Source organism: Microtus oregoni, unplaced genomic scaffold, assembly GCF_018167655.1.
Source record: "Microtus oregoni isolate MIOR12 unplaced genomic scaffold, Mior012 000019F_ref0000042, whole genome shotgun sequence".
Taxonomy (NCBI): Eukaryota; Metazoa; Chordata; class Mammalia; order Rodentia; family Cricetidae; genus Microtus; species Microtus oregoni.
The window spans coordinates 25,274,494-25,301,090 of NW_024543078.1; the positions used below are offsets into that span (position 1 = coordinate 25,274,494).

Sequence of the window (26,597 nt, forward strand, 5' to 3'; positions counted from 1 at the left end):
GTCAATGGTATAAACTGTAATGTACCCCTTCTTTGCTCCCCCTCTTTCTTTCTTTCTTTTCGTCCCTCTCTTTCTCATTCTCTCTCTCTCTCTCTCTCTCTCTCTCTCTCTCTCTCTCTCTCTCTGTGTGTGCAGCATATGCCACGGTGTGTGTATTGAGCTCGGTGGACAGCTTGCCCGGGTGGGTTTTCTCCTCCACCATGTGGTTCCTGAGATTAGACCCGAGTCACCAGGCTTGGCATCAAGCGCATTTCCTCCTGAGCCATCTCATGAGTGCATGTTTTTGCTCTGTTAGAGATAACTGGCCACATTTCACAATGCGTGTTTCCTCTTTTGCTTCCTGGCCGAGATCCTTAAATAGAGAGTATGGTTAAGAAGGGGAGAAGAGAATGCGACTGTCATTTTTCAACCCTTCCATTCTAAATTGCCCTCCTTGCCTCTGAGTTTGTCACTTGTGGTTATTTTAAGGAGCATCTGTGGCCCTGTAGATACAGTTAGACCAAGCTGATCTTTCTTCAGTCCTAAAAGCCCACAAAAAGCAGGTGACTTGCTCATGGTCAAACAGCTGGAAGAGGATAACGTGGGGTTCGAACCCAGGCTCACCTAACAGCAAAGCCCCCATCTCATGACCCCAGAGCGCTTTGAAAGGCACAGGTGTATTGCAAATAACACTGTGTTTAGCAATTCAGCTCTCTTTCTTTCTGATTAGGGGATTCATTTTTTGAGAAATAAATGGTTTGATTATTCTTGATTACCTATGAATCTTATGACCATAGCTTTAAAACAAGAGAAAATTCCTTAATGCTATGTCTCTCATGGCTAAAAGCTAGTTTCCATGAGAACAACCCAGCACTCTCTAGGTACTGAAGAACAGACTCAAGCAGTGGCTTAAGATTTGAATGTCTTGAGAGGTTGATAGACAGCCAAGAAATCAGGACAGGGTGCTGGGGGTGGGCTTCCAGAGACTTATGGTAGAAGGTGTATATTGTTGAGCCTGGTGTAAGGTATACATTGTTGAGCTCAAGGCAAGGTCGATATTGTTGAGACCAGTGTTGAGCTAGTGTTGGGAAGAAAAAGTTTGGTGGGAATGACAGGGAGATAAGAGAGGCTGATGGTGGAAGGGGTGTTGATCAAAGTATATTATATGTTTGACATTGTTAAAGAATAAGTAGCTAAGCACTTGAACCAGAAGCGGGCAAGTCTGGGCTAATGCGAGCACAGAACAGACTGGAATTTCATCCCAGAATTTGTTCCTGCAGCCACGCTGTCTTCTGAACAGCATGAAAGGTCCCTAAAAGTTTGCCTTCCCTTCTGGCCGTAGTTAACATGTGTTCCCTTCTGGCGGTAGTTAACATGTGTCACCACCTTAGGGGCAGCTCTAAGCATTTTGTGCATTCATTTACGGACCATTCCGAGGATAACCCTAGGGAATGGATATAGTTATCCATTCTCGCAGATGAGGATGCTGAGGACAGAGAGGCAGAAGGTCTTGCCTAGAGTCCTCAAGATAAGACTAGGCGCAGCTGATGAGGAACCACGCAGTACAGCACCGGCATAGCCCAGTGCTGTGTGTAACCACTGCAACCAGTTTCCATGTGATCCTGATGGGTCCAAACTGCAGTGACCTTATTTGAAAAATAGATGGAACCCGGGCCAGAATTATTCATATTGTATTGCTTACAAAATTGGTCTCTGATCTGTCTGTATACCTTGTGGCCATGTCTGAGGTCCGACCACAAGCTAACAGTGTGCTAACCTCATTTGAGTGAATTATATCCTCTAATGTTTGTAAGGAGAACTAGGCACTGATGCTCAGAAAAAATGAACAGTTTGCTGAAGGTTTCAGAACCTGGAGAGGACAAAGGTGAAATATGAGCGCAAATCTAAAACTCAGGAAATCAGGGTATTAAGATCACTGCCTTTCTGTCCAGCTTGTTTAAATTACAGTACAGGGAAAGTACAGTCTGATAGAATTTATTCATATAAGAATATACCACTGGATAGGCTTGTCCCCTTGCTTCAAAAAAGTTTATATACATGTAAAACAAGTCTCCTAGAAGTTGTACAAGTCGCAATGTGGGTGATATGATTTGTAATGCAACAGAAATGAGAGGCTGATTTAATATAACCTCACGTAAAACAAAATGCCCCACAGGTATGGGGGAGTAATGTAATGACACACACGTCTTGTGTAAAATGATGCACAGTTCTTATGTAGTTTTGATCATGATAGAATTCTTTGAATTTGAGCTCTGCGTGGACACGTCAATCGAGAAGTTTGAAGGAAAGGGGAAGTCAGAAGAGGTCTTCATTTCAGGAAGTATCTGGGAGGGCTCTAAACACAACAGTCTGTGTCCCTCAGCACCGAGCGACCAGTCCTGGCTTCTGTCAGTGCAGCTGGACATACTGAACATGAGGTCACACTCCCTTCTGTCACATTCTGAAGTGTCTGAGAATGGAGACTCCATCGTGTTCAATTCTATACTCTCAGTTTGCAGGTCATGTCTAAAACATATGAGATGTCTCATCATTCCTGGACTGAACTTTCCTCATGGAAGAAATGCAGTCAAAGTAGATTTACAAGAGACTTTAAAATGGACTTAAACATATAGAGTTAAAAGAGACCAGAGAATCTGGGTTCAGTCCGGCAGTAACATTTAAAGTATTCAAAAAAAGGGGAAGAAGGCTTAGCTAAGGCGGTCCTTATATGATCACGTAACACAAGTTAGTAGCAGTTACTAATACTCTTGCATTACGGAAGAGGATCTGGGGTTGTCATGGTAACCTGGTATTAGAAGTCTTATGGTCTAGCAGTGCTACCGGAAAAAAAAAATGTGTAGACATCAGGGTAGAAAGGTATTTGAAACATGTAATTGAGTTTCTGATTTGTGCCTTATATTTTATCAATATATCAATTAATATTCAATACTTTTCTTGTCAGAGAGCTGACAAATTTAATGTTTTCCTTTGATCGGTGCAAATAAAAATGTTTTCTGAAACTTCTACTTATTGTAACTTCCAAGTAATCTAGAAGCCGAGTGTAGTATCTCATCCTAGTACTCAAGAGGCTGAGGCAGGAGTATTGCCACAGGTTCCAGGTTAGCCTGAGCAATGTAGGTGGGGATGGAGAAAGGACAATGATAGGTTCAAGGTCACCCTCAGCCACACAGTGAGTCTGAGGCTAGCCTGAGCTATCTCAAGGAGCAAAACTAAAACTAAAACCCAAAGCAACCACTACCAACAACAACAATAAATAATCCCCAAATTAAACTAAATATATTTGAGCAAAATACTTTTCTGTTTTCCCTTGGTCTACAACTATTCAATTTCTCCACCAACTCTCCTGCAGAGATAGTGCCACCAGGGATTCCTTTTGTGAACCAGTCCCAGTTGATTTTTAGATGTCCTGGTCCCTGAATGAGACATTGGTCCCCAAGACACCCAAGAGGCATAGAATGTAAACAATTAGTCTCTAATTAGGAAAAACAGAACCAAGTGATACATTCAATGTGGCACACTGGGAAGAGAAACAGGCCAGTGTGTTTTCGGGCAGTGACACGAGGTTTCAGTAGAAATAGGAAAGTATACACAATAAAGCTGACCCTGCCCATCACCGTTCATCACTGTCTGGGCTCCAGGAGTCCTGGAAGATGAGCTGGTAAATTGTCAGAACCGTGCGAAATCTCTTCTAGGGTGGCAAGTTTGTCTTTGAGCTGGCACAGGAGCACCAGCTTTTCCTATGCCCCCAGTATCCAATGTTTGAGGAAATTCTAATAGTTGGATGTCCACTGTCTGAGAGCCCTAGGGAGGGGGAATCTGTGTACAAAGTGTTCTGTATTCTTTCCTGCCACATTAGTTACAATTCCTCTCTGTTTTTAGATCTCAGTTTTGACTGATGTAGGGGACGGTATGCTTGAGTTGGTGTGAAGGTTCCTGAAATAAGTCTGGAGCAGAAACAAATATGATACTTGGAACATAAGTAGGACCAAAGTCAGAAAAGATAGTTCCAGGTGACCACACGTAATCACCACTTCTCCAACCTCTCAGTTTACTTACTTTTAAAGGAATAGCACAATTTTAGTGACAGGACGTCACTAGGAAGTTTAGTCTGCCCTCAAAATTACCAGCTTCCTGCTTCAGATGGGATGACCATCAGGTTCCACCATGACCTTTATTTTCATTCTGAGCACTCTGTCCCCCCTCCCCGCCCCCGAGAGACATTTCTGGACTGGCTGATGAATGTAACTGTAGGAACTAATTCCTGACTAAGCCTAAAATTGGCCCTTTAAATTTTCATGTTAAGTTTGCCTAGCAGAATGTGAGTTAGAATTATTCTCTGCACATTTAGAAAAGGATATTTTAAGAACTTAATCATCTTTCTAAGGTATGACAGGACCTAGGACTTAATGACAGAGCTCGTTTTCTTTTTTAAAAGTGGTTTTTTAATGTTTTGTCCTATTGTTCTTTTCTACTTAATTTTATTTCCTAAAATACTTAATGCAATCTGTTTTAATGTAGTTTTCAAATCAAGTTCTTTCTATGGTTAATCGCTGCAAATTGGACATGAAATTTAAAGTTATGTTCCCAGGATTTGAGACAAATTTTGTGATGGCCCATCATTTTATGTGTTTTCGAAGCAACAACATATTCACTCAGTGGTGTTCAGAAAGACTTCTGTTTTCCCTATGAAGTTGAATATTGTTCTTTTGAGGTCTGTGAATTGTGTTGGGATTTTGATGGCATTGCATTGAATCTGTAGATTGCTTTTGATAGGACTGCCATTTTTATTACCTTAATCCTACCTATCCAAGAGCATGGAATAGTTTTCCATTTTCTGATATTGTCTTCCATTTCTTTCTTCAAAGACTTACAATTCTTGTCATACAGGTCTTTCACTTGTTTGGCTAGAGTTAAACCAAGATATTTTATATTTTTGTGGCTATTGTAAAGGGTACTGTTTCTCTGACTTTTTTTTCTTGGCCCTTTTATCATTTATATATAGGAGGAGTACTGATAATTATTTTTTTGAGTTAATCTTATATCCTGACACATTACTAAAGAGGTGTTTATCAACTTTAGGAGTCCCCTGGTAGAATTTTTGGGTATATTATCATATCATCTGCAAATAGTGAAAGTTTGACGTCTTTCCAGTTTGTATCCCCTTGATCTCTTTTTGTTGTCTTTTTGCTCTAGCTAGACCCTCAAGTACTATATTTAATAGATATGTAGAGAATGGATAGCCTTGTCTTGTTTTTAATTTTAGTGGAATCGGTTTGAGTTTCTCTCCATTCAGTTTGATGTTGGTTGTTGGCTTGCTGTATGTTGCCGACATATGTTTAGGTATGTTCCTTATATCCTTGCTCTCTCCAAGACCTTTATCATGACGGGTTATTGAATTTTGTTGAAGGCTTTTTCAACATCTAATAAAATAATCAAAGAATAACCAGACTCCAGTCCACAGTTCCAGAGAAGCTAGGTAATAAGAGGGACCCTAAGAGGGACATGCATGAATCACCCTAGGAAAGAGAGCTAGAAAAGATCTGGGTTAGACTGATGAAATGTCAGAAGAAGAGGGGAGGGGTGGGGGTAAGAACATTAGGGAACAGGATGATCTAGTTGTGGGAGGGATGGAGAGGAAAAGCAATGAAAGAGACATCTTGACAGAGGGAACCATTATGGGGTTAGGGAGATGTCTGGTGCTAGGGTCACAAGGATGACCTCAGCTAAGACCCTCAGCAATAGCGGAGAGGGGACCTGAAACAGCCGTCTGTAATCAGATTGATGACTACCCGAATTGTGACCATAGAACTGTCATCCGGTAACTGATGGAAGCAGATGCAGAGATCCACAGTCTAGCTCTAGGCTGAGCTCCTGGAGGCCAATGAAAAAGAGGGAGGACGGGGACAAAATCATGACGGTGAAACCCACAGAGTCAGCTGACCTGAGCTTGTAAGAGCTCAGGGACACCAGACTGACAGCTGAGGAACCTACATGGGACTGAATTAGGCCTTCTGCATGGGGTGACAGTTGTGTGGCTTGATGTGTTTGTGGGACCCCTGGCAGTAGGACCAGGATCTATCCCTGGTACATGAACTGGCTTTTTGGAGCCCATTGGTGGGATACCTTGGTCTGCCTTGATGCAGTGGGGAGGAACTTGGTCCTGCCTCTTGATATGCCAGGCTTAGTTGACTCCCCATGGGAGGCCTTACCCTCTCTGAGGAGTGGATGGGGATGGGGGTGGGGGAATCAAGAGGAGGGGAGGAAAGGGACACTGTGGTTGGTATGTAAAATGAACAACAACAACAACAACATCATCATCAACAACAACAACAACAACAACAACAACAACAAAAGACGGCTGGAAGAGTGACAAGTGCTCTTAACCACTGCTCCATCTTTCCAGCCCCGAAACCTTTTTTTTCTTTCTGTTGATATTGTTTTGGTGATTTAAGCTTATTCACCTAGTATTCCATACCCCTACACTAATGAACACTTGATGCTCAGGTATTTTCAAATAGATTTTTTATTTTAACTTTTGGTTTTTTGAGACAGGGTTTCTCTGTAGCTTTGGAGCCTGTCCTGGAACTAGCTCTTATAGACCAGGCTGGTCTCGAACTCACAGAAATCTGCCTGCATCTGTCTCCCGAGTGTTGGGAATAAAGGCATGAGCCACCGCTTCCTGGCTAAATAGATTTTTTTGAAGTCTAGCAGAGTAATGGCATATGAGTGGCATCCCTACACATGAGTCATTCCACTTTGCCCTTACTCATTTCCTCCATCATCACTTCCCCTATGCCCTCTCACACCCTCCTGCTGGTTCCCTTCCTTGCCAGCTGCTCACTCTTCTGCTTACCTTATACTCTCTTTATTTCCCAACTCTCATGCAAGCTCTTCCTCCCTCTCACGGTCTGTTCTCTAATTTCATCACACACACACATGCACACACAGACAATACACATGCAGACGTATACACACATGGGCACAAACACACAGAGAGAAATATACCCACATAAACAAAACACACATACAGACACACAGGCACACACAGACAGATAGACATACACTGATACGTACATACACACATACACACATACATCTACACAGAGACACAGAGAGAAATTCACACACATATAGACATACACACACACACATACACAGACCCACAAGCACAAACAGACAGATAGACATACACAGACACATAGAAACACACTACATTTACAGAGACAGAGAAATGCACACACATATAGATAGACACATATGTACATACACACACATATATAACTTGAAATCTAGGCGCCACATGATACTTTTCATGTCAAGCCTACTTCACTTGACGCAATACTGTCCAGCTATATCCACTTTCTTGCAGATGCCACAGTTTCACTTTTGGTTGCATTTTTCTAAAACTGTGTATGTGTCTTTATTCATTCAGCTGATGATGGGCATCTAGGCTGGTTCTTTGACCTGGCTTTTGTAAATTGTGCAGCAGACTTGGCAGAATTTAAGCAGTGGTTTCTAGATGCCAGATAGCTTGTCCAGCCACGTATATGGGTAACTTTATTAAGTCTCCAAGCAATCACTAAGTTGTAGTAGATATTATTTTCTCCATTTTCCAGAGGCTTAAAAATAAATGTGCTTAAGTGGTATTTTTAGCAAGTGTTGGTTGTGAGCTAGACCAGCTCAGGGCCTTCAGTCACCTACAGACTGTCGTAGAGATGTTATATTTATGTCTTTAGTTTGTTTAGCAAGATATGGTTTAGAAATACTCTCTGCACATTTAAGAAGATACCCCTCTTTACCTTAGGGCCTGTGTTATCTCTACAGCCTACGGCGAGGGTGGTGACTCAAAACTCTTCTGGCTTCATAACCCAACTCTTCAATATATTTTACAAAACCTAAAAAAAAAGTCTTACTAGAATAGATTATCTTACCTAATTTCAGTCTTTTTCCTTGGGTTGCTGTTAAAGTATAAGCTGTTTATTGGGCTCTAGGTAATTGTTATGAAAATCAATTGCTCCTATTAGACTCTATCTAAAAAACTTGAGTGCATATGTCTTTTACTAACTCTAGTGAGTTTTAACAGTACATACTAAGGACATTAACCTTGAACTCAATGAGGGTGTATTATCAATATCATGCACTTTCAATTCATTTCCAGTTTATATAAATGTTTAAAAAATAAACAAAAATTTATTTTAAATATAATCACATCTCAACCTTTATAACTTTTTTGTGTTATGTATGCACTAAGATACATTATATCAGGTGCTATGAGGATGACCGATTGCTCACTGGGAACTCCAAATATGATTCATAACCTAAAACCTACCTATTGTGAAGGACTTTGTCTTATGTACAAAGTGACTAAAATATTATATAAAATTACTGCTTAGCTGTGTATATAAGTTGTATATGGAACACAACTGAATTCCATATTAGATTTGGGTTCTATTCTCAAAATATATGTTTTCCAAAACCTGAAAAAATAAAAAAAGTCTGGTGCAATGGTGGTCCCAGACATCACTTTGGAAGCATCCTGTCAGTTTGTCTGTCTGTCTCATCTATCTATCTATCTATCTATCTATCTATCTATCTATCTATTATCCATCCATCCATCTGCCTACTTTCCTACCTATCTATTTGTCATTAAGGTGAGAAATTGATCCGGATTCTGGAATTACTTAACGTCTCTCAAGAACCCAAATGAAGATCGCATCTGAAGGGAAGAGAAAGAGCATTAACAAGGAGTTAAGAGACCAGGGTTCTAGTATTCATTTCAGTTAACTGGGCAAATACAAGTACTTCTACCTCAGGTTCATTCTTTGGGCAAACAGAAGATTAAAGACAGAAAGGGAAATATATAGGCATCAACAATAGTAGGTGCTCTATTAGGCTGTCTGAGTGACAAACGGTGGCTTGCAGGAGTTGCATAAAGGACAGAGAAGTGACCCTAAGTCTCACCGTAAATCACCATTCCACTCGGAGTAGCAGTATGGCTTGGAGTAGCAATAAGCTCTTTCATACAAAGGATCTGCCTCCTCTGTGTCCTAATGGCCCCGCATTGGCTTTCTCACAAACTGCCAGATATTTGTCTATGGGCACCATGTGTGAATTCCATCTTTTCCACCTCCATGCCCAGTGAGACTCTCCTCACCCTTTCTAATGGTGGGTTTTCTACTGAACACACACCACCATCTCACTGTGGTCTGAATCTCTGTTCCCCTGATGAAGAATGACGCTGATCATTTTTTTTTCTGTAGGATTTTGGATGTCTTCTTGAATGATAGACCCATTTAATGCTGTTATCCTTTTAAAACATTGGACTTCTTTTACTTAATAGTTTTAAAGGTATATGGATTGTAAATTAAAATAATTGAAGTTGTAAACCAGGAAAGAATTTAATTAAAATTATTTCATGTATTGCCAAATAGTTTTTATTTTTGGAAAAGGCTAATCATCGTTAGCCTGGCCTGTCTGACTTCTGGGGCGAAAAATGATTGTGCGTTTCAGCAGAAAAAAACTTATTTTAGGACTAGAATAAAGGAAGCGTCCAAACAAGCAAAATGACAGTCCTATCCACATTTATCTTCTTTGCATATGTAGTTTCCCTGTTGACAACTGGACCCTTTTATGGGGGCCGTTGTGTTTCAAGATGCACAGCAGGATCTACTGGGAAATGGTTGACAATTCTATTTGTGGTAGTTACAACAGCGTGCTACTGTGAGTCAAAGGGGAGAGACCGAGAAGTTACCCACTTTTTCTAAACTGCTGAGCACAGAGGCCAGAAAGGGCTTCCTTGATCTAGCACAATGGTGAATTTGAAAACATAATTTTACTAACCCTTTGGCCATTTCAAACAGTATGTATTCATTATATTCCTCCCTACTCCTCCCCTTAACGCCTACCAGATCTACATCCTTGCCTGTTCTTTAGAGCTTTCTGTCTTTCTTCCTTCCTTCCTCCCTCCCTCCCTCCCTCCCTCCCTCCCTCTCTCTCTCTCTTTCTTTCTTTCTTTCTTTCTTTCTTTCTTTCTTTCTTTCTTTTCTGTTACCCATTAACTCTAATCTGTGCTACCCATTTCTTCCCAGGTGTGGAACCATCCACCAGAGTGTGGCTCACTCACCAGGGCCCACACCTTTAATGAAAGCTGACTGTCCCTTGCAGAGAAGTCACAGAGTGTCTCTAGCTCCCCAGTCAGAGGCGGAGGCTTGTGAACTCTTCCCTCTGTAGGTTAGAATGGCGACTGGCTTGATCGCTTGAAGTTCTTCTGCCTGCAACCACCATTGTTGAGTTCCTGAATTTAGGGTCCCTGTAACTTTCAGAGGACAGTGTTTGCCTCTGGTCCTCTCTGACCTCAGGTTCTTGTCATCTTTCTACCTTATTTTCTATTGTGGTCCCCGAGCCTTGGGGGAGGGTGTGATACAGATGTTCCATTTGTGGCTGAACACCCACTGACATGTGTTCTTTGCTCTGTCTTCCTTATTAACTACTGTCCACTGCACAAAACGTCCTCTGCTCAGGTCTGAGAGACTCACTGATCTACACGAAGGGATACACACCTAGAGGCAGTTTGATATTTGGCAGAACAACATTAGTAGGCTCAGTCGTGGAGCCTATGGTTTCCCAATGGTGGGTTCTTGATCAGATTTCCAGTACCAGCCACCCCTTCACTCCTACAGAGTGTGCCTTAAGCCCAACCAGGCAGTCAGTATTGGCTAATTTCTTCCTTCTACCACATGCTTGAATTGTGGTCCTCAGGCTGGGTAGCAAGAGCCTTCATCGGCTGAACCACCTCACAAATCTTATTGTTAAGAATTTATCTGCCTGTCTTGTGGAGAGGGGAAGAAAAGCAGTCATAAATATTTTTGTTAAAAAGGTTTTTATTTTTGTTTTTGAGCTAACTACTCCCCACAAATTGTCCTCTGACCACCACACATATGCTATGACACTTTATATGCACACACACGCACATGCGCACTCACACACGAATTTAAAAATAAAACAGAAAAACTTGCTAACAGTTCCTACAAATAGCTGTAGCGTAAGAGTGTGGTTTTTTTGGTAAAGAACAGAGGAAGGTAAAGGCTCTAGGTGACAAGGTGAGAAGGACCAACCATGTTTCTCAGTAAAGAGTATTAGATGCCAGCATTTGGTAACTTAGAAAACAGTCTTCCTTGTCATTATTTTAATGAATGTGAGCTATGTGCTCAGTAACATGAACGAAAGAAAGGACCCACTAATGCCGATTTCTGGCACGGAAAGATAACCACACTGTGGCATTTTAACTTTGTTTTTTTAATATTTATTTATTTAGTATACAATATTCTGCCTGCATATATGCCTGCAGGCCAGAAGAGGGTACCAGATCTCATTACAGATGGTTGTGAGCCACCATGTGGTTGCTGGGAATTGAACTCAGGACCTTTGGAAGAGCAGGCAATGCTCTTAACCGCTGAGCCATCTCGCCAGCCCCGGCATTTTAACTTTAATAAAGGCACTGGTTAGATTTTAACTTGACACAAACCTAGACAGGTCCGAGGAGAGTTGCTCCCAGCTGAGCAGCTGCTTACACCAGACTGGCCTCTGGGTCATTCATACAGAAGAACTCAGTCTAGAACGGGAGAACATAGGAAAGGTAGCAGAACATGCCCGGGACAGCCAGCCAACAGGCGGCATTCCTCCGTGGTCTCTGATTCAATTCCTGTCTCTAGGCTTCTGCCTTGAGCCCCTGTCTTGACTTTTCTCCATGATGGATTGTAAATCGTGAGTGGAAAGAAACCCTTTCATGAGCAGGTTGCTCTGGGCAGTGTTTTTTTATTATTATTATTATTATTTATTTTTTAATTTTTTTCACAGTAGCAGAAAGATAACTCAGACTGGCTCTGAAAGGAAGCATACAACAAAGTTTTAGGATGCAAAGGATAGTCAGTGAGAAAAGTGGGAGGTGACCTTCAAATCAAGGCCACAAAGTGTGGTTTGGAAAGTCTTTCCCATGAGGCCTTGAGGATGGAGAAGGGAAGGAAGGTCAAAGAGAGGCCAAACTTGAAAAGGGCACGTAGAGAATACGACCAGCTCAAGTAAGCAGCAAGAGGTAGCAAACACAATGGTGTCCCAAGAAGTCATCACTTTGAGAAGATTTATGTTGAGTCGACAGAGATCATCACAAAACATGTTTAAAGTGAACTCCAAGAAGGTAGGGATCTGTTCTGTTAAGTGGAAAATACAGGTACAAATCATCGTGTCTACCCAGCTTCTCAGCTCTTTCTCGTCATTACAGGGAAGTGTCTTTAGCTCCTGGAAGCCCATGTGGGTTGTGCTCTTAGAAGATGGAATTGAGTTTTATAAGAAGAAAAGCGATAACAGCCCCAAGGGAATGATCCCTCTGAAAGGAAGCACTCTCACTAGCCCCTGTCAGGACTTCGGCAAAAGGATGGTGAGTGCAAATCCCCAGCCACGATGACACTTGTGTCACCTGCTGACCTTGAATGGCCTTTCCAGATTCTGCCTCCTGGCTCTCTCCTCCCTGCTCCATCCTTGAGGCTCAGCTTATGGGCCTCCCTGTGTCACATGCTGACTTGGAAGCCTACATGCATTTTAGCAGTGCCTTCTGAACAACTGTCTCCTCTTGTCGACATCCACATCTTAGCACAGTGCTGGACTCTCTCTTTGACAGACACGTTGTTTGTATCAACTGCTTTGTGTCTTAAGGGGCCTCGGAAGGGGTTGTTTCTAATGGGATCTATTTTGATTTTCAGTTTGTGTTTAAGATCACAACAACCAAGCAGCAGGACCACTTCTTCCAGGCAGCCTACCTGGAGGAGAGAGATGCTTGGGTTCGGGATATAAAGAAAGCCATCAAATGCATTGAAGGAGGCCAGAAGTTCGCAAGAAAATCCACAAGGAGGTCCATTCGTCTGCCAGAAACCATTGACTTGGGGTAATTTTCCGAGTTTGCCATTTGCCACCCTTTGAGTTTCCTTTCCTCTTTGATCTGAGAAATCCCGTTTCAAAGCTTCCTTTGGCCATCTTTGATGACGGCCCCTCTAACGCCTAGGAGCTGAGGGGAAAGGTGTGTGGTGTATGGGGAGGGGAGAAGAGAGATAGAGGTGAGAAAGAGAGAGGACAAAAATGCGAGAGAAAGAACGGGGGGATAGAGAGAGGGAAGAAAGAGGGGAGAGAAGGAATAAGAGGAAGAGGAGAGAGAGGATGAAGAGAAGAGAGAGAGGACAACAGAGTGGTTGTTTTATCTATGAAGTTGCCTTCTGAGGTTAGTATGGAAAGAACATTTCAGGATGTATAGGTAGAAAGGGAAGAACAGGGGCCATGTGTCCAAGCAGACAGACTTTCAAGTTTAGACTCATGTTTTCCCTCCCAGTCAGGAAGGGGCCAGCCAGGGTGAACACTCCTCCTGGATGGAAGCCATTGGTCTGCAGACTTGATGAGAGGCCTCTGAGGTGGCTACTGATTACTGGGAAGTGCAGGTGTCATTTGCATAAAGGTGACCGGGGAACAGCAGGTTGCCCCAGGCATTGATAGGGGCTGGTAATGGGATTCTTTCTAGAGCTCTTTACATCTGTTCTAATCATAAGTGTTTCTTTCTCTGGCTGTCATTCTTGGTAGATTTGCTTTCTGTTTTAAGCAAGAGATTTGTTAGAAAGAATACCATGCTGGCTGCTTAATATGTCAGTTCACAAAGAGTGAGGTTGAAAGCAGTCTCTGGGACGGGATGAGAAACATGCTTTCTGTACAACTAATGTAAGAGTTGGCATGCCCCAAGAATAGAATCATGTTAAGCTTCATGAGAACTAGAAAGTCTCTCACTAGACCAGACCCCAAGAGGAGACATCCGGTCTAGTCGTAGCTGCTAGCTTCAGACATCATGTGACCACATTCCTGAGCAGCATGGTCAGAACTGAGTGGGAATGATGATGAACTACAAAGACACACAGAGACTTAGAACTATTCTGATGAGGCTATTTTTAGTTTATTATTCCAGGGACAAAAAGTAAGAGCTCACTATTTTACCTTACAATTTCAGACCAAAAGGGAAGCTTCGAAAACAAATCTCTTTCTTGAAGGCCGTGCTGTATAACAAATGGCCTCCTGAAAACCTTGTAAAAATTGGGAGACTGTGTAATCTTTGCACTGCTTTAACAAATATCTAGAAGAATTGATTTAGAAAAGGGGGATTCATTGTGGCTCAAAGTGCTTGGTTTGACCGATTTCTTTTAGTCCCACAGTGGTGGTTGGTGGCAACCCGTCAAGGCATATATATGTATAACATAGCGTGTCTGTTACTATGCAATTATGATATGAAAGAAGGAATTCGTATTCCCAAAACTACTTCAAGGGCACATCTACAATGACTTGAAAAACTCTACCACTCACTGACCAGTGTGTGTGTGTGTGTGTGTGTGTGTGTGTGTGTGCATTTGTGCGCACCTGTATGTGAATCCATGTGCATATGTGTGCAGGTGCTGGAGGCTGATTTCGGATATCTTTTTCAATTGCCCTCCACCTTACTCTCTGAGATAAGGTCCCTCACTGAACTTGGAGCTCACTGACCTGGTTAGATTAGCTGACCAGCCTGCTGTAAAGATCCTCCTGTCTCCACCCCAACAGTGCTGGGATTGGAAGCTACCGTGTCCTGCTTTTCCTCTTGGTGCTGGGGATCTGAACTCAGATCTTCAGGTTTCTTTGGCAAGTGCTTTACTAAAAGTGCCTCACACTCCCTGGCCACATTTCTTGAAGCTTCAACCGCCTCTGAACAGCACCAAGCTGGGTCATAAGACTTTAAAACAGTGGTATCTGTAGGACATGCCAGATTCAAACTATTGCAGGGGCTTTAAAGATCTTTGTTCTTGCAAAATTGACCGTGGGAACTCTTACCCTTTGGCACATAGCGGGGTAACTCTCCATCTTAAGAGCAGGATTAAATCAAGAAAGAGAGTATTGAACTGAAGAGGAATTAAGTGCATCTGTGAACTGCTTAATGCTGGAGGTCTCCCTGAGACGTTTCACCCGTCCAAATACTCCTTGCTCACCTCTGCTTTTGTCTCCGTGCAGGGCTTTGTATCTGTCTATGAAAGACACAGACAAAGGAATAAAGGAACAGAATCTGGAGAAGGACAAGAAGGTTTTTAATCACTGCTTCACAGGTAAAATGACGCGCGCTCCCAAAGTGGGCAACCAAGGAAGGAGTGGAGTGTTCTCCCGTAGCTATCTGTGTGCGCTGGGGTGTGGTGCACAGTAGATGCTCAGGATGGCAGGATGCAAGCCAGCTGATGAACAAGAGATCCGAATTCTGCCAGTGTGGAGACAGAAACCAGGGTAGAAGAAGCCTTTGTTTTTGTTCAGGATACGACGTCAGAAGCCACAGCATTATCAATCAAGCATCTCTTTTCTTTAATATTTGGCATTATGTTGCAAAAGTATAAGGGCTAGGAACAGCTCAATAAGCTACAATCCACACTAAAATTAAGTATTACGTGAGAATTAAAATATGTAGTATAAAACTGAAGTAATACTGTTGGGAGTGTCAAACACGGTGCACAGCAAGGTCGTAGGTGTCACCAGGTTAGGCAGTGTGCTATAGTGGGGAAAGCTAACTCGCAAGAAACACACTGGCTGGGATCCAGCTCTCGATCAGCAGTTTACGAGGCATAAAGCCAATAACTGCCCCTGCGCTTTACTGTCTACCCGGTGGGAAATCTCAGTGCACCTCTCTCCCAGGCTTCTGTTATATAGTGGGATAGTCCCTGACACGCACCAGGCACTCTGAGCGGTGAGCTTTCAAATAGTTAGCATGATGAAAGAGGAGATATCTGTGCAACAGCACCGTAAGTTTGGGGAAAGAGAAAGAACCGAGAGAGCTGCTGAGGTGGTTAGGAGGGGGTGCCTCGGTTCGACCTCAAAGTAGAGGGGTTTGGTGGGGACGGCTTCTGATGATGAGTTAGGGGTGGGAATGTGCAGAATATGCATCTGGGAAATTGAGGCGAGCACCTAGAAGAGCGATGGCTCATGATAGGCAGCAAAATGTGATGTTGGTTTGCGAGTAAGTGTGCCAGACATCCAACATGTTTGCAAGAGATGCCATAGGGATACAACTCGGAGGAATTATAGCAGTGCAAGCATCTGAGAAGGTGTTGGGTCTACAGACGATCCATCAAAATGGCTAAGGTTAGAGTTAGGAAGGGGAGGAGGAAAGGAAGTGATTCTCACCGAGGGGGTAGTATTCCACAGGAGCGTGCTTCTGAGAATGTGGGTAGTAGCCTTTAGCATCAAGTCAGGACCAAGCTTCTTCATCAAGATACAAGGGAAACAATAAACGCAAAGCAGGACCCTAAGGATATGGGGTTGGGGTTCCTTTGAGACAGCCTCAGGCCAAAGGAATAAAAAAGGGTTCCTAGGGCGCTTCAGCCACCAGATCAAGCCCAGACTCATCTTCTCTTGAATGCATCCCCGAGTCCCAAAGCATTCACAAAGACTCAAGTCCTTCCTGTGCACCATCATATGGAGTCTAGAACCCTTCACGAGTGCAGTCTTCATGAGAGTCAGGTGGTGTCAGCTGAGAAGCAGAAACTAGGAAGCGGTCAATGACCACATGCAATGGTGTACCTTGACTATCACACGGCTATCACCCGCTGGAGGTCTTTCAGACTTCAGCACAGACTCAAGTGTGAGAACATACAAAATGAAGGTCCAGCAACTGGACATGCAACTGAAGCCGCAGGTTACTGAAACCCCAGTGGGGTTCGTTCCTGCTGTCTCCTGTAGAGCTGTGAGCGCTGAAGGCGGAAATGCTTGTCTTCACAGAGCGAGAAAGGTGGAGGAAAAAACTTCAGGTGTGAAACTCAGGAGGGCTCGGTCTCTGAAAGGGACACATGACTCTTTCAGGAGTCCCGTACCCAATGCGCCAGTGTCCCAGGACTAGACCCTACTAAGTTGGTTGTCACAGCTGAACTTGAAAAGAAAGCCCTTTATAAATACAAAGTTTCACTTGTAGCTTGCTAGTAACCCAACTGATAGGTTCTCTTCATTCCATTCCCTGTAATTTTCTCTTGAGGTAAAAGTTAAATAAAATGACTGCTCAAGGTCTATGCTAGATTCTTTAAAATGTATGGCAACAAACACAAGTAGTGTAATCAAATTTTAATTTAGGACACATATTTTATTATGTTATTTGATAATTAAAAATTTGAAATGTCCCTTTGTTGGCAGATCCCTCCCTCCCTCCCTCCCTCCCTCCCTCCCTCCCTCCCTTCCTCTTCCTCTTCCTCCTCCTTCTTCTTCCTCTCTCTCTCTCTCTCTCTCTCTCTTCCTGGTTTCTCTGTGTAGCAGCCCTGGCTATCCTAGAACTCATTTTGTAGACCAGGCTGGCCTCAAACTCACAGAGTTCTGTGTATCTCTGCCTCCCGAGTGCTAGGATTAAAGCTTGCACCACCACGCCAGTTTGATGGATTTCTTAAAGTGTCACCAATCTTTCCTTGCCCCATATCTTCCTTCTACTCCTGCTTCCTCTTGACCTCTTCTCACCAGCTCCATCTCTGCTCTCAGGGGCTGCAGTGTGCTCGCGTTTGTCCACATTGCTGCATCCTTGCCTATGCCAGACCCTCAGATCCTATCTCCTATGCTTTCAAACCTCATATTTTAGTTCTTGGCCCAGTTACTTTCTCTATAGATTCTTTTCTGTTTGGATCCAGTCATTAATTTTTTTTTTGAGAAATAGATGTTATTTATTTAGGGGTAAACTCACAAATCAGAATCCTCTGTTTTAATGGACAACAGAAACTGAATCCAGCAACTGGAAAGAGAGCAGATGTATGTTCTCCATCAGATTATATAGTATAAGAGGCCATGTCCCAATGGGCGCATAACCACTGGCTGTAAGACTTCCTACAGCACCTCCCCTTTTCTTTAAATAAGAGAGTTCTAACCCTAATTCAAAATTATATACAATAAGAACAAATATAATCAATAATTATCCTATTCTAACTAGTATAATAAATAACTTGGCCAAGTCATGAGAGCACAGTAACTACAACTATCTAGTCTTCAACCCCATTGGACTGTCAAATCTTGCCATTACAGGGTAAGATGGTTTTGAAAATTTTCCTGCCTCTGAAAATGGTCCAGTCATTCAGTGTACCACAGTACTGACTTACAGCAGAATTCTCTAACTTTAATGCTTGTGTTTTCACTAGGGAACCTGCCCACTGCCCATCTGCTGTTTTGTACAAGCTCAATAAATATGTAACTTAGTAAAAATGATTTTTTAAAATGTGTTTTTTTAAAAGTAGGACATGTGTGTTTGTGTGTATGTGTGTGTGTACATGTGTGTGTGTGTACTTTTAACTTTTACATGATTCCTTTTGTTTCCCAGTATCTGTCTCATTAATTTTCTTTTTCCTTCTTGGAGTAGCAGAGAAGTTGAGACAAGCGGGACACCTGTGAGCACCGGAGCCAATGTGTGCTTGGCAGTCAGTGGCTGGTGGCTTGGGAAAGAGTTAACTTCCCCTCTGATGTCCTCATCCAGGTAGCGAGGTCATTGACTGGCTAGTTTCCAACAAGTTGGTCAGAAATCGCCAGGAAGGCCTCATGATTTCCGCATCACTGCTCAGTGAAGGGTACCTGCAGCCTGCTGGGGATTTGTCTAAGGATGCAGCGGACGGAATAGCTGAGAACCCCTTCCTGGACAACCCGGATGCTTTCTACTACTTTGTAAGCATGAAAAACTGCCTGTTTGGTTTTCCTGACATAGGATCAGGGTAGATTTTCTATGAATATCAGCTTAGCGCCACCTATGCAAGCAGAATGTTTGGTCCTAAGCAGAACTGATGGGTGAGAAGGTTACAGAAGAAGCCAACCCAGAGTCAAAAAGTTAATAACAAGCTGCTGGGATGCTCACTGGATGCAGGTGCTTGTCCTGAGTTCAATCCCCAGAACTTACATGGTAGAAGGGAGAACCAACTCTAACTCTTGCAAATTGTCCTTTGACCTCCATACCCACTCGAAAGCAGACACTTGTTCACACATAGTCAAACTCACATTAATACACACACACACACACACACACACACACAAATATTTTAAAGACAAATACTACAAGCTACGGAAGCACAGGTCTGTAAAGCTTCTATTACACCGGCACTTTCTAGACCTAGCAGCTGCTCCCTCAATGCTGCTTTCTCCAAGTGACCGGCAGGAAGGAAGCGATTGTTTACTTGAGTAGTTGTCTCTGAAGGCACTTTTGAAGTCTTGCACCCTTTGTTCTGATTTAAGCAATCATTCCTTTAGGAAGGTGTGTGTGCAGCTACGTGGCATATGTTGTCGTTGTCCTTGACAAAGGGAGCAGGACAGTAACAAGGTAACAGTGCCAGTCCTGGTACGATGTCCTTCTCACAGGGCTGCCCATGAAATCACAGATGTGATGAGCTGTCTGTCTGTGTATACAATCAAATAGGCACCGTGCTTCTGCATGCACTTCCCCCATGATCTTGCATGTCTCCTATGTCATGCTTACCGAGATTGCGAAACCTCATCTTATGTAACAAGACATGGCCATGTTAGCAACTGTGGATTTCTAGGGGGATTTTTGACAGTTTTGTTTCTATTTTGGATCAGAATGTAGAAGTTCGGAAAGCTATGCGAAGAGCCACCCTCCTTACACAAGCGAGGTGAACATCCCAGAGAGTGTTTCATTTCACTTTTGCGGGAGGTCCACGATCAGTACTTTTCACGCTTCAGACCCTTGGTCTATCTTTTTATTGCCATTTATTAAGGCTACAAAGATTAAGGATACTAAATTAGCTCCCCACAGCTGCTACTCCTCTGTGTGGTTTGATACTCTCTTTTAGTTCAGAAAATCTCCAACTATCCTGACCGCAGGGGCTGAGGTGACGCACACACCCGTGGTTCTCTCAGGGCTAGAGATGGAGCTGAGTGACAAGTCACAGTGGAGAGTGTTACAGCAGGTGTTGTCAGTGTGATTTCCAACACGGCCTTGAAGTCCCATAAGTGAGACCTATGTCTGGGAGAAGAAGACTGAGACAGACTTAGGACATAGCCTGGAGAATCATAGAAAATCAAAGGCTATTGACCAGATCATCCTGGGATAGAGACACAAAGGGACCAGGATCCAGAGGCAAGAAAATGGGCGATGCTTAGATAGCAAACCCAGAGTAACCTTGAAGTAACCTTCGTGTCATGGCACATGCAACAGCATGGAGGAAAAGTGTCTGGCACAAGGGGGTGCAGACGTGGCATTATTCTTGAGACCCGTAAGAACCTGCTGTGTGATTTCCCAACAGCCGGACAGTGGCTTCTTCTGTGAAGAGAATTCCAGTGATGAGGATGTGATTCTGAGAGAAGAATTCAGAGGTGTTATCATCAAGCAGGGATGTTTACTGAAGCAGGTGAGTGACTATCACTATTTTCTCCCTCTGCTTCAAGCCTTCTAATTGTTTCCCCAAAATTGCCAATGTGAGCTGAGGATGGTGGTGTATATCTATAATCCCGGCACTCATAAAGCTTAATTAACCATAAGGATTGCAGTGAGCTCAAGGCCTGGCTAGACTAAATAGTGAGACTTTATCTCAAAAAGACAAAAGAAACAAATGAAAAAGAAAAAAAGTTGGCATTATTAAATAGAAGCTGGTTTACTTGACTAATAACCAACCAGAAAAGTATTTCTGGTGATGAAATGTATTTTAAGAAAATATTGCTCTTTCTTTAATAGCGAGGCATAAGTTGGCCAAGAGATGCCATCCAAAGAAAAGATAAAGACATTTCATGATGTAGTACTTCAAAGTGATCAGAAAATAAGAACGGGCCACACTATATGGTAATCTTTAAGAACAAGGAAGTACTGTTCCAGACTGTGGTGAAGCCTGGTGAGACGGAGAACTATGGCACGAGGTCAGCTCCGTAGGCATAGTGGGCTAAGGTCAGGTCCTGTTGGAGGGCATGGGCACAGTGCAGGGGTGTGTGTGTGTGTGTGTGTGCGTGTAAGATTATGTGCAATTTCAGATATTCATGATCATTCTTTGAGGCTAGGGCTGTGGTAAACTGAAGCTCTCCACAGTTCTAGGTACCCAGGGCTGTGATGGTAAGAGTTAAGAAAGCACAGGGTCTCTTAGCAAGAAGTCATACTGGAGGGGTGGCTTTGTTCCCCCACCCCAAACATGGGGCAAAAGAAGCTTCTTTACCACCCTCAACTCCGAATATGGGATAACTTTAGGTATATACCATAGTATCTTGTGACTGTTTCATTTAATCTGTGCCCACAAAGACTTCCGACTTCTCTTTCATCTAGAAAACTCATTGTCTAAGACCACTTGCTACATTGGTTATTTCTTTTAAGAATGTGACATTCTGTAATGCAGACTCTTATACAGAACAAAGAAAAAGAGGGGAGAGGGGGAGAAGAAGGAAGGAAGGGAGGGAGAGATGAAGGGGGAAGGGAGGTGGATTCAAGCAGCAGCGGAGTCTGACTCTACTCCGGCGAGAAGAGACGGCATTGGAAAGGGTGAGGAAGCAGCAGCGGAGTCTGACTCTACTCCAGCGAGAAGAGACGGCATTGGAAAGGGTGAGGAAGTCCACAGTGTCATAGCTACTTTGGCCACCGATGCAATTTAACTGGCTGTGTTTGCTCTGAACTCCACTCAGGGAGGCACTGGCTGTGAAGTCTTTCCCCACTTTCTAGTGGTCTCTATCTTAGTAGAAGCAGCCAGCAGAGTTCATTCATCATCGTTCACCCCATTTTGTCATGGGCTAGGCGTTGGGGGTGATCTGACCGAACTGGTTAGTGCAGCCAGCCACCGTAGTCATGGGGTCACATCAGAATAAAAAAAAAAAAAAGCTGTGAAATGGTGATCTTCATAAAAGGGAGGAGTTTGCAAACATTTAGTACACCTACAAGCTCAACATTTTTAAGAGGTTAATCTTACTTCCCTGCTGGGTCACCAAGTTTGGTGCTGGTGTGTGTCTGTGCCTGTGTGGATATTCGTGCATCTGTACTGGGCGTTTTCAAGACGTTTCCTTGCGTCTTATTTACAAAGTGCACACAGGTGGAAAGGCGGCAGCTTTATTTCAACAGATAGTGCTGGAAACAGCGCAGGGGATGCTACCAGGAAGCAGCAAGCTAGGCAGACTAGAGACCAGGGTTGCTGGTTACTGTTCACAGTTCCTTTTCATGGAGTCTGGAATGAGGGTGTGTTAATTCCTAGGGCATGTAATTTGGGTGGTTCTCTTTTGATTAATAGTCTTGGGTCTTGGGTTATGTAAGTTTTTCTTCATTGCGTGTGGCTTTTTTCCATGATACATCTAAACTTAATCAAATTAATTCAAAATTATAGACATAAGAAGACAGAGGATTTTCCCTAAATGTTCACTTTATTGCACATGAACCCCAAATTTGTTCAAGTTGCTTTTGTTCCCTGCATCTAGTTCCCACGTGCATTTCAGGACATGTTTGAATGGATGGGTTTGGTGTTTGTGTAGCTCCTAGTAGGACAGAATTCCAGGATGCCAAGTGCATTGTAAGGAAAGAGGTGTGTGTGTGTGTGTGTGTGTGTGTGTGTGTGTGTGTGTGTGTGTAGCCCAAGCCAAGAAGAGTCATAGGTTGCTGAGTTTTTCTTATGCCTTCCCCAATCCTCCCAAGAGACTCTGTTCATACCAAGAATCATTTGGTGGCAAACTAAAAACAACTTTATGGTCTTGAAAATATCAACTCTCTTTCTATTACTGCTGGGAGTTTACCAGGGTTAACCTATAGAGAAAGTGTAACATGAGAAAGGATACCTGTGTTGCATACTCCACAGGTGGAGTAGCTGTGTCTACTTGGAGGACTGTGTTCCTCTGACTCTTTTCCACTTCTGTCTCAGAAGAAATACTATAGTTGGCAAATGGAACAAGTACAAGGATGATTGGATGGGTTATATTCTGTCTAATCCCTTCTTCTGTAATGAGCTAAATACCTTTCTGTTTCATCTTTGGTCACATAAAGAGTTTGTGAGGGAAAAAACCATGTATTACGTATGCTTATCTTGTTTGTGCCATAGAATTCAACACTCTTTTATGTTCTGTTATAAACAATAAGCACTTGTCAATCAACAAAATCAAATACAATAGATGACTGATAATTCAATTAATAGTTGTTAGAAAACCCAGGCATGTATATGCTCTTGAAATCCTTCAGTAAATAATTGCTAAAGAAGGATGATCAGACACTCATAGTAGACTTTTCAATAAACCCCTTTGTGATGTTGGAGAAGACTTTCAGAGAATATGACCGCTGGCTAAGGTTGACTGATCCATCAGCTCAGGATAACGAGGTAGCCACTTAATAGTCACACAAGACAGCATGGCTTTCACATCTTCCAAAAAAGAAGAAATTGTGTGAGGCAACCTAAGTACTCATATCTCATGGGCAATGTTATTAAGGCAAAGGAAATACCCATGCTTGTAGATGTGGATGGATCTCCGAAGTCCTTCTGAAGTGGAGAGATGGTTTACTGCTTACGAATACTCTCTGCTCTTGTAGGGAACTGGGGTTCAGCTCCTAGCACTCATATGGAGGCTAACAGATATCCCTAACTCCAGTTCCAGGATACTCAGTGCCTTATGACACGAAGAACACACATGGTGCATATACATATATGTAGGAATTAGAACCTGTGTTCCATCACCAGAACCCAAAGCAGACATCTTTATTGTGCTTTGTTTGATAACTCATGTCTACAATCACATATCTCTCATTTAATTCTTTTGAAATCCATTATTTATATCAAGCATTTTACTTGGATTTTGTCATAGTCTATTTCCATATGGATCATCAATTCCTCAAATAAAAGGATCATGTCTTGAGCCAAGTTATGTGCCCAGCGCTGCCTAACCTGTCACATATGTAGTACCATTTCACATAATTCTAAAGTCAGAATACAGTACAGAAATAATTTAACTTACCCAGGTGATTCAATAACATCTGTCTCATTAATCGGCCTTGGCTCTATCTCCCAGAGAAAGACATGGGCCAGGACATCAGCAGACTTCTTACCTGGGGTGCTGTGTGTACAGAGGGATGCTAGCAACTCACCCTTCCTTTCTCGGTTCCTTGATACAGGGGCACAGGAGGAAAAACTGGAAAGTGAGAAAGTTCATCCTGAGAGAAGACCCGGCCTACCTGCATTACTATGACCCTGCTGGGGTGAGGTTCCCTGGTTGCTAAGTCCATTCACAAAGAAGCTGTGTGTGAGCTGGGGCCACGCCCCTCTGTTTTGCTTCCTCCTCTCTGTCACTTTGTTCTACTACCTCCCATGCCAGTGCCTGAGTCCTCATGCCCCTTAGACCAGCCAACACTCAGCAGTGGAAGAAAATATCAGTGCATTTGGTTAACTCAATTTAACTTTTGTCCCATTTGAGATATATATCAGCACTTTAGCTTCTCTTGGCATTCTAATAATGGGTTTCCTTGTGAGATTTTCACGCCTGTATCTGCCGTCTCTTGGCTGCCAATCCTCTACCCCCACTGCCCTCCCTTCTCTTGTCTTCTCCCAGCCTATTTGATCCTTCCTTCCCTCAAATAGCACTTCATCTTTCATGTCACATACTCCTCTTCTTCCTTCCTTTTGTACCTCTTCCTCCTCCTTTGTGGTCCATATTCTGCTTTCTAATTTCTTCATAGGAGAGACCATGAGGGCTGTTTATCTTCCTGAGTCTGGCTAGTCTTGCTTTAACAAAATGGTCTATAGTTCAGTCAATTTTCCTAATACTTATCAATATTTTGTTTTGTTTATATCTGTATATGTAACACATCTTAACTACCTAGCCATGTAATCCAAGTTCTAGGTGGAATTATACTGTTTCCTACTTTTACTCTTTTGAGACCACTCCACATTGATTTAAGTAGTGGCTACCAAGCTTTACATTCCCACTAACAGTGTGGAAGTGTTCGTTTTCCTCCATATCTTTGAGAGCCTTTACTATTTTTTAAATGACAGCCATTATGACTGGGGTGAAACAGAATCTCAACATGACTTCGATTTGCATTTAATGATGGCCAAGGACACTGAACACTTTTCCAAATACTTTTCGGCTGCTTCCATTTCTTCTCTTGGGACTGGTCAATTCATTTCACTAGCCCAGTTTTTAACTTGGTTGTTTGTTTTCTTTGGTATTTTATTTAGGAGTTTCTCACCTCTTACAGATATTAATATCATCTTTGGTGTGGAGCTGGTGCAGTTTCTTCCGTTCTGCAGACGGACTCTTCACTCTGTCGATTTTGCTCCTCCGGGGTGGGGAAGGCAGGCTTTCAATCTGCTGCAGCCCATCTGCCAGTTCTTGGTTTTCTCTGTGCTGTTGGAATCCTTTTCAGGAATCGTATTTCTCAGCGACATCTTGAAACAGTTCACCTGTGTTGTTTCAGGATTTGCACTGCGATCTTGTGTCCACTCCGAGCTGACTTTCTGTAGAGTGAGAGCTGTGTATTTAGGTTCAGTTTTCTTATGACTATCCAGCTTCCCCAACACTGTTAGTTGAAGATGCCATTCTGCTCAAAGTTTGGATATCACAAGCGCCATGTTTCTATGGCTCCAGGTCGCAAGCAGGAATTCTAGATTCCAGGCAGAAATATCAAAGGAAAAGATGACAGCGGGGATAGCGTCACTGGTGCTGGGCTTCTCAGGAATGCCTCCGAAGGTGCTGGAACCTTACTCTTATGCCACAGAGAAGCTTTCCCCAACTTATAAATGCTACTTTTCCAGTGGACCCCGAAGGACATCCATTTTTTTTTTCTTTTCTATTTTTGGTCATTGTAGGGAAAGCCACAGAGCTCTAATTTGTGCTCTGAATGGGAGGTTTAATGACACAACCTGCCTTGTAAAGTCTATTCAGGTTCACAGACAGACATATTGAAAAGCATTTGATAGGCTGTGAAAAGATGGAACGCTCTGCATAAATTGCTAAGACCATTTGAGCTAAGTTAAGTCTGGGTTTCTTTCATTGGTTTTCAGTTTGTACGGCATCTCTACAGAAGAGTGAGGAGCACAGAAGTCACTCACCGTGGTTAGCCTCTTATTGTTTAACCATTAATATCTGCTTTGCAAAATTGGGAGCCCTGTTATTTGAAACAGATATTTATAATTATCACTGTTCTTCATGAATTTTCTCTTTATTGATACGTTATTTCTTCTAACGAAAATTGGTTCGAATTCTTTGTCAGATTCCATATTGACTACTCTGGGCTGCCCTTAACCTTACTAGTTGAGTTGGTCCTTTGAGTTTGAGTCCATTGTTGACTTTGCTAGTGATGTGCATTTCTTAGAGATGATAGAGAGGTGACTCTTGTTTGCTAAGAGAGCCAGCCGATCTGCCTCTAAAGGCAGTTGAAAGCCATTTACCATTAAATTCATTCTTGAGAGATGTTTCCTCATTCCTGCAGTTTTGCTGATCATTCTTATTGGCTGTACAAGTATTTGCCATTTTCTATCATCATAGTCTTATCAGGGCCGTCCTGGTGGACCGCAATGGACCTGACAGATCCTGTCTGGATTGTCTTTCTTTTTTATCACTTGGAGTTTATTCTGTCCTGTGCCCTCAAG

At 42.8% G+C, this 26,597-nt stretch overlaps 1 protein-coding gene across 4 annotated transcripts in view; it reads left to right on the forward strand.

Moving 5' to 3' along the window:
* Plek (pleckstrin) overlaps positions 1 to 26,597 on the forward strand; it is an 83,108-nt gene that overhangs the window by 41,195 nt on the left and 15,316 nt on the right. For all 4 annotated transcript variants that reach the window (XM_041669692.1, XM_041669690.1, XM_041669694.1 and 1 more), the window contains 6 exons: positions 12,278 to 12,433; positions 12,756 to 12,937; positions 15,067 to 15,158; positions 18,536 to 18,720; positions 20,310 to 20,414; positions 24,122 to 24,205. In XM_041669692.1, coding sequence (XP_041525626.1) covers positions 12,278 to 12,433; positions 12,756 to 12,937; positions 15,067 to 15,158; positions 18,536 to 18,720; positions 20,310 to 20,414; positions 24,122 to 24,205 — 804 coding nt within the window. The remainder of the gene's footprint in view (positions 1 to 12,277; positions 12,434 to 12,755; positions 12,938 to 15,066; positions 15,159 to 18,535; positions 18,721 to 20,309; positions 20,415 to 24,121; positions 24,206 to 26,597) is intronic.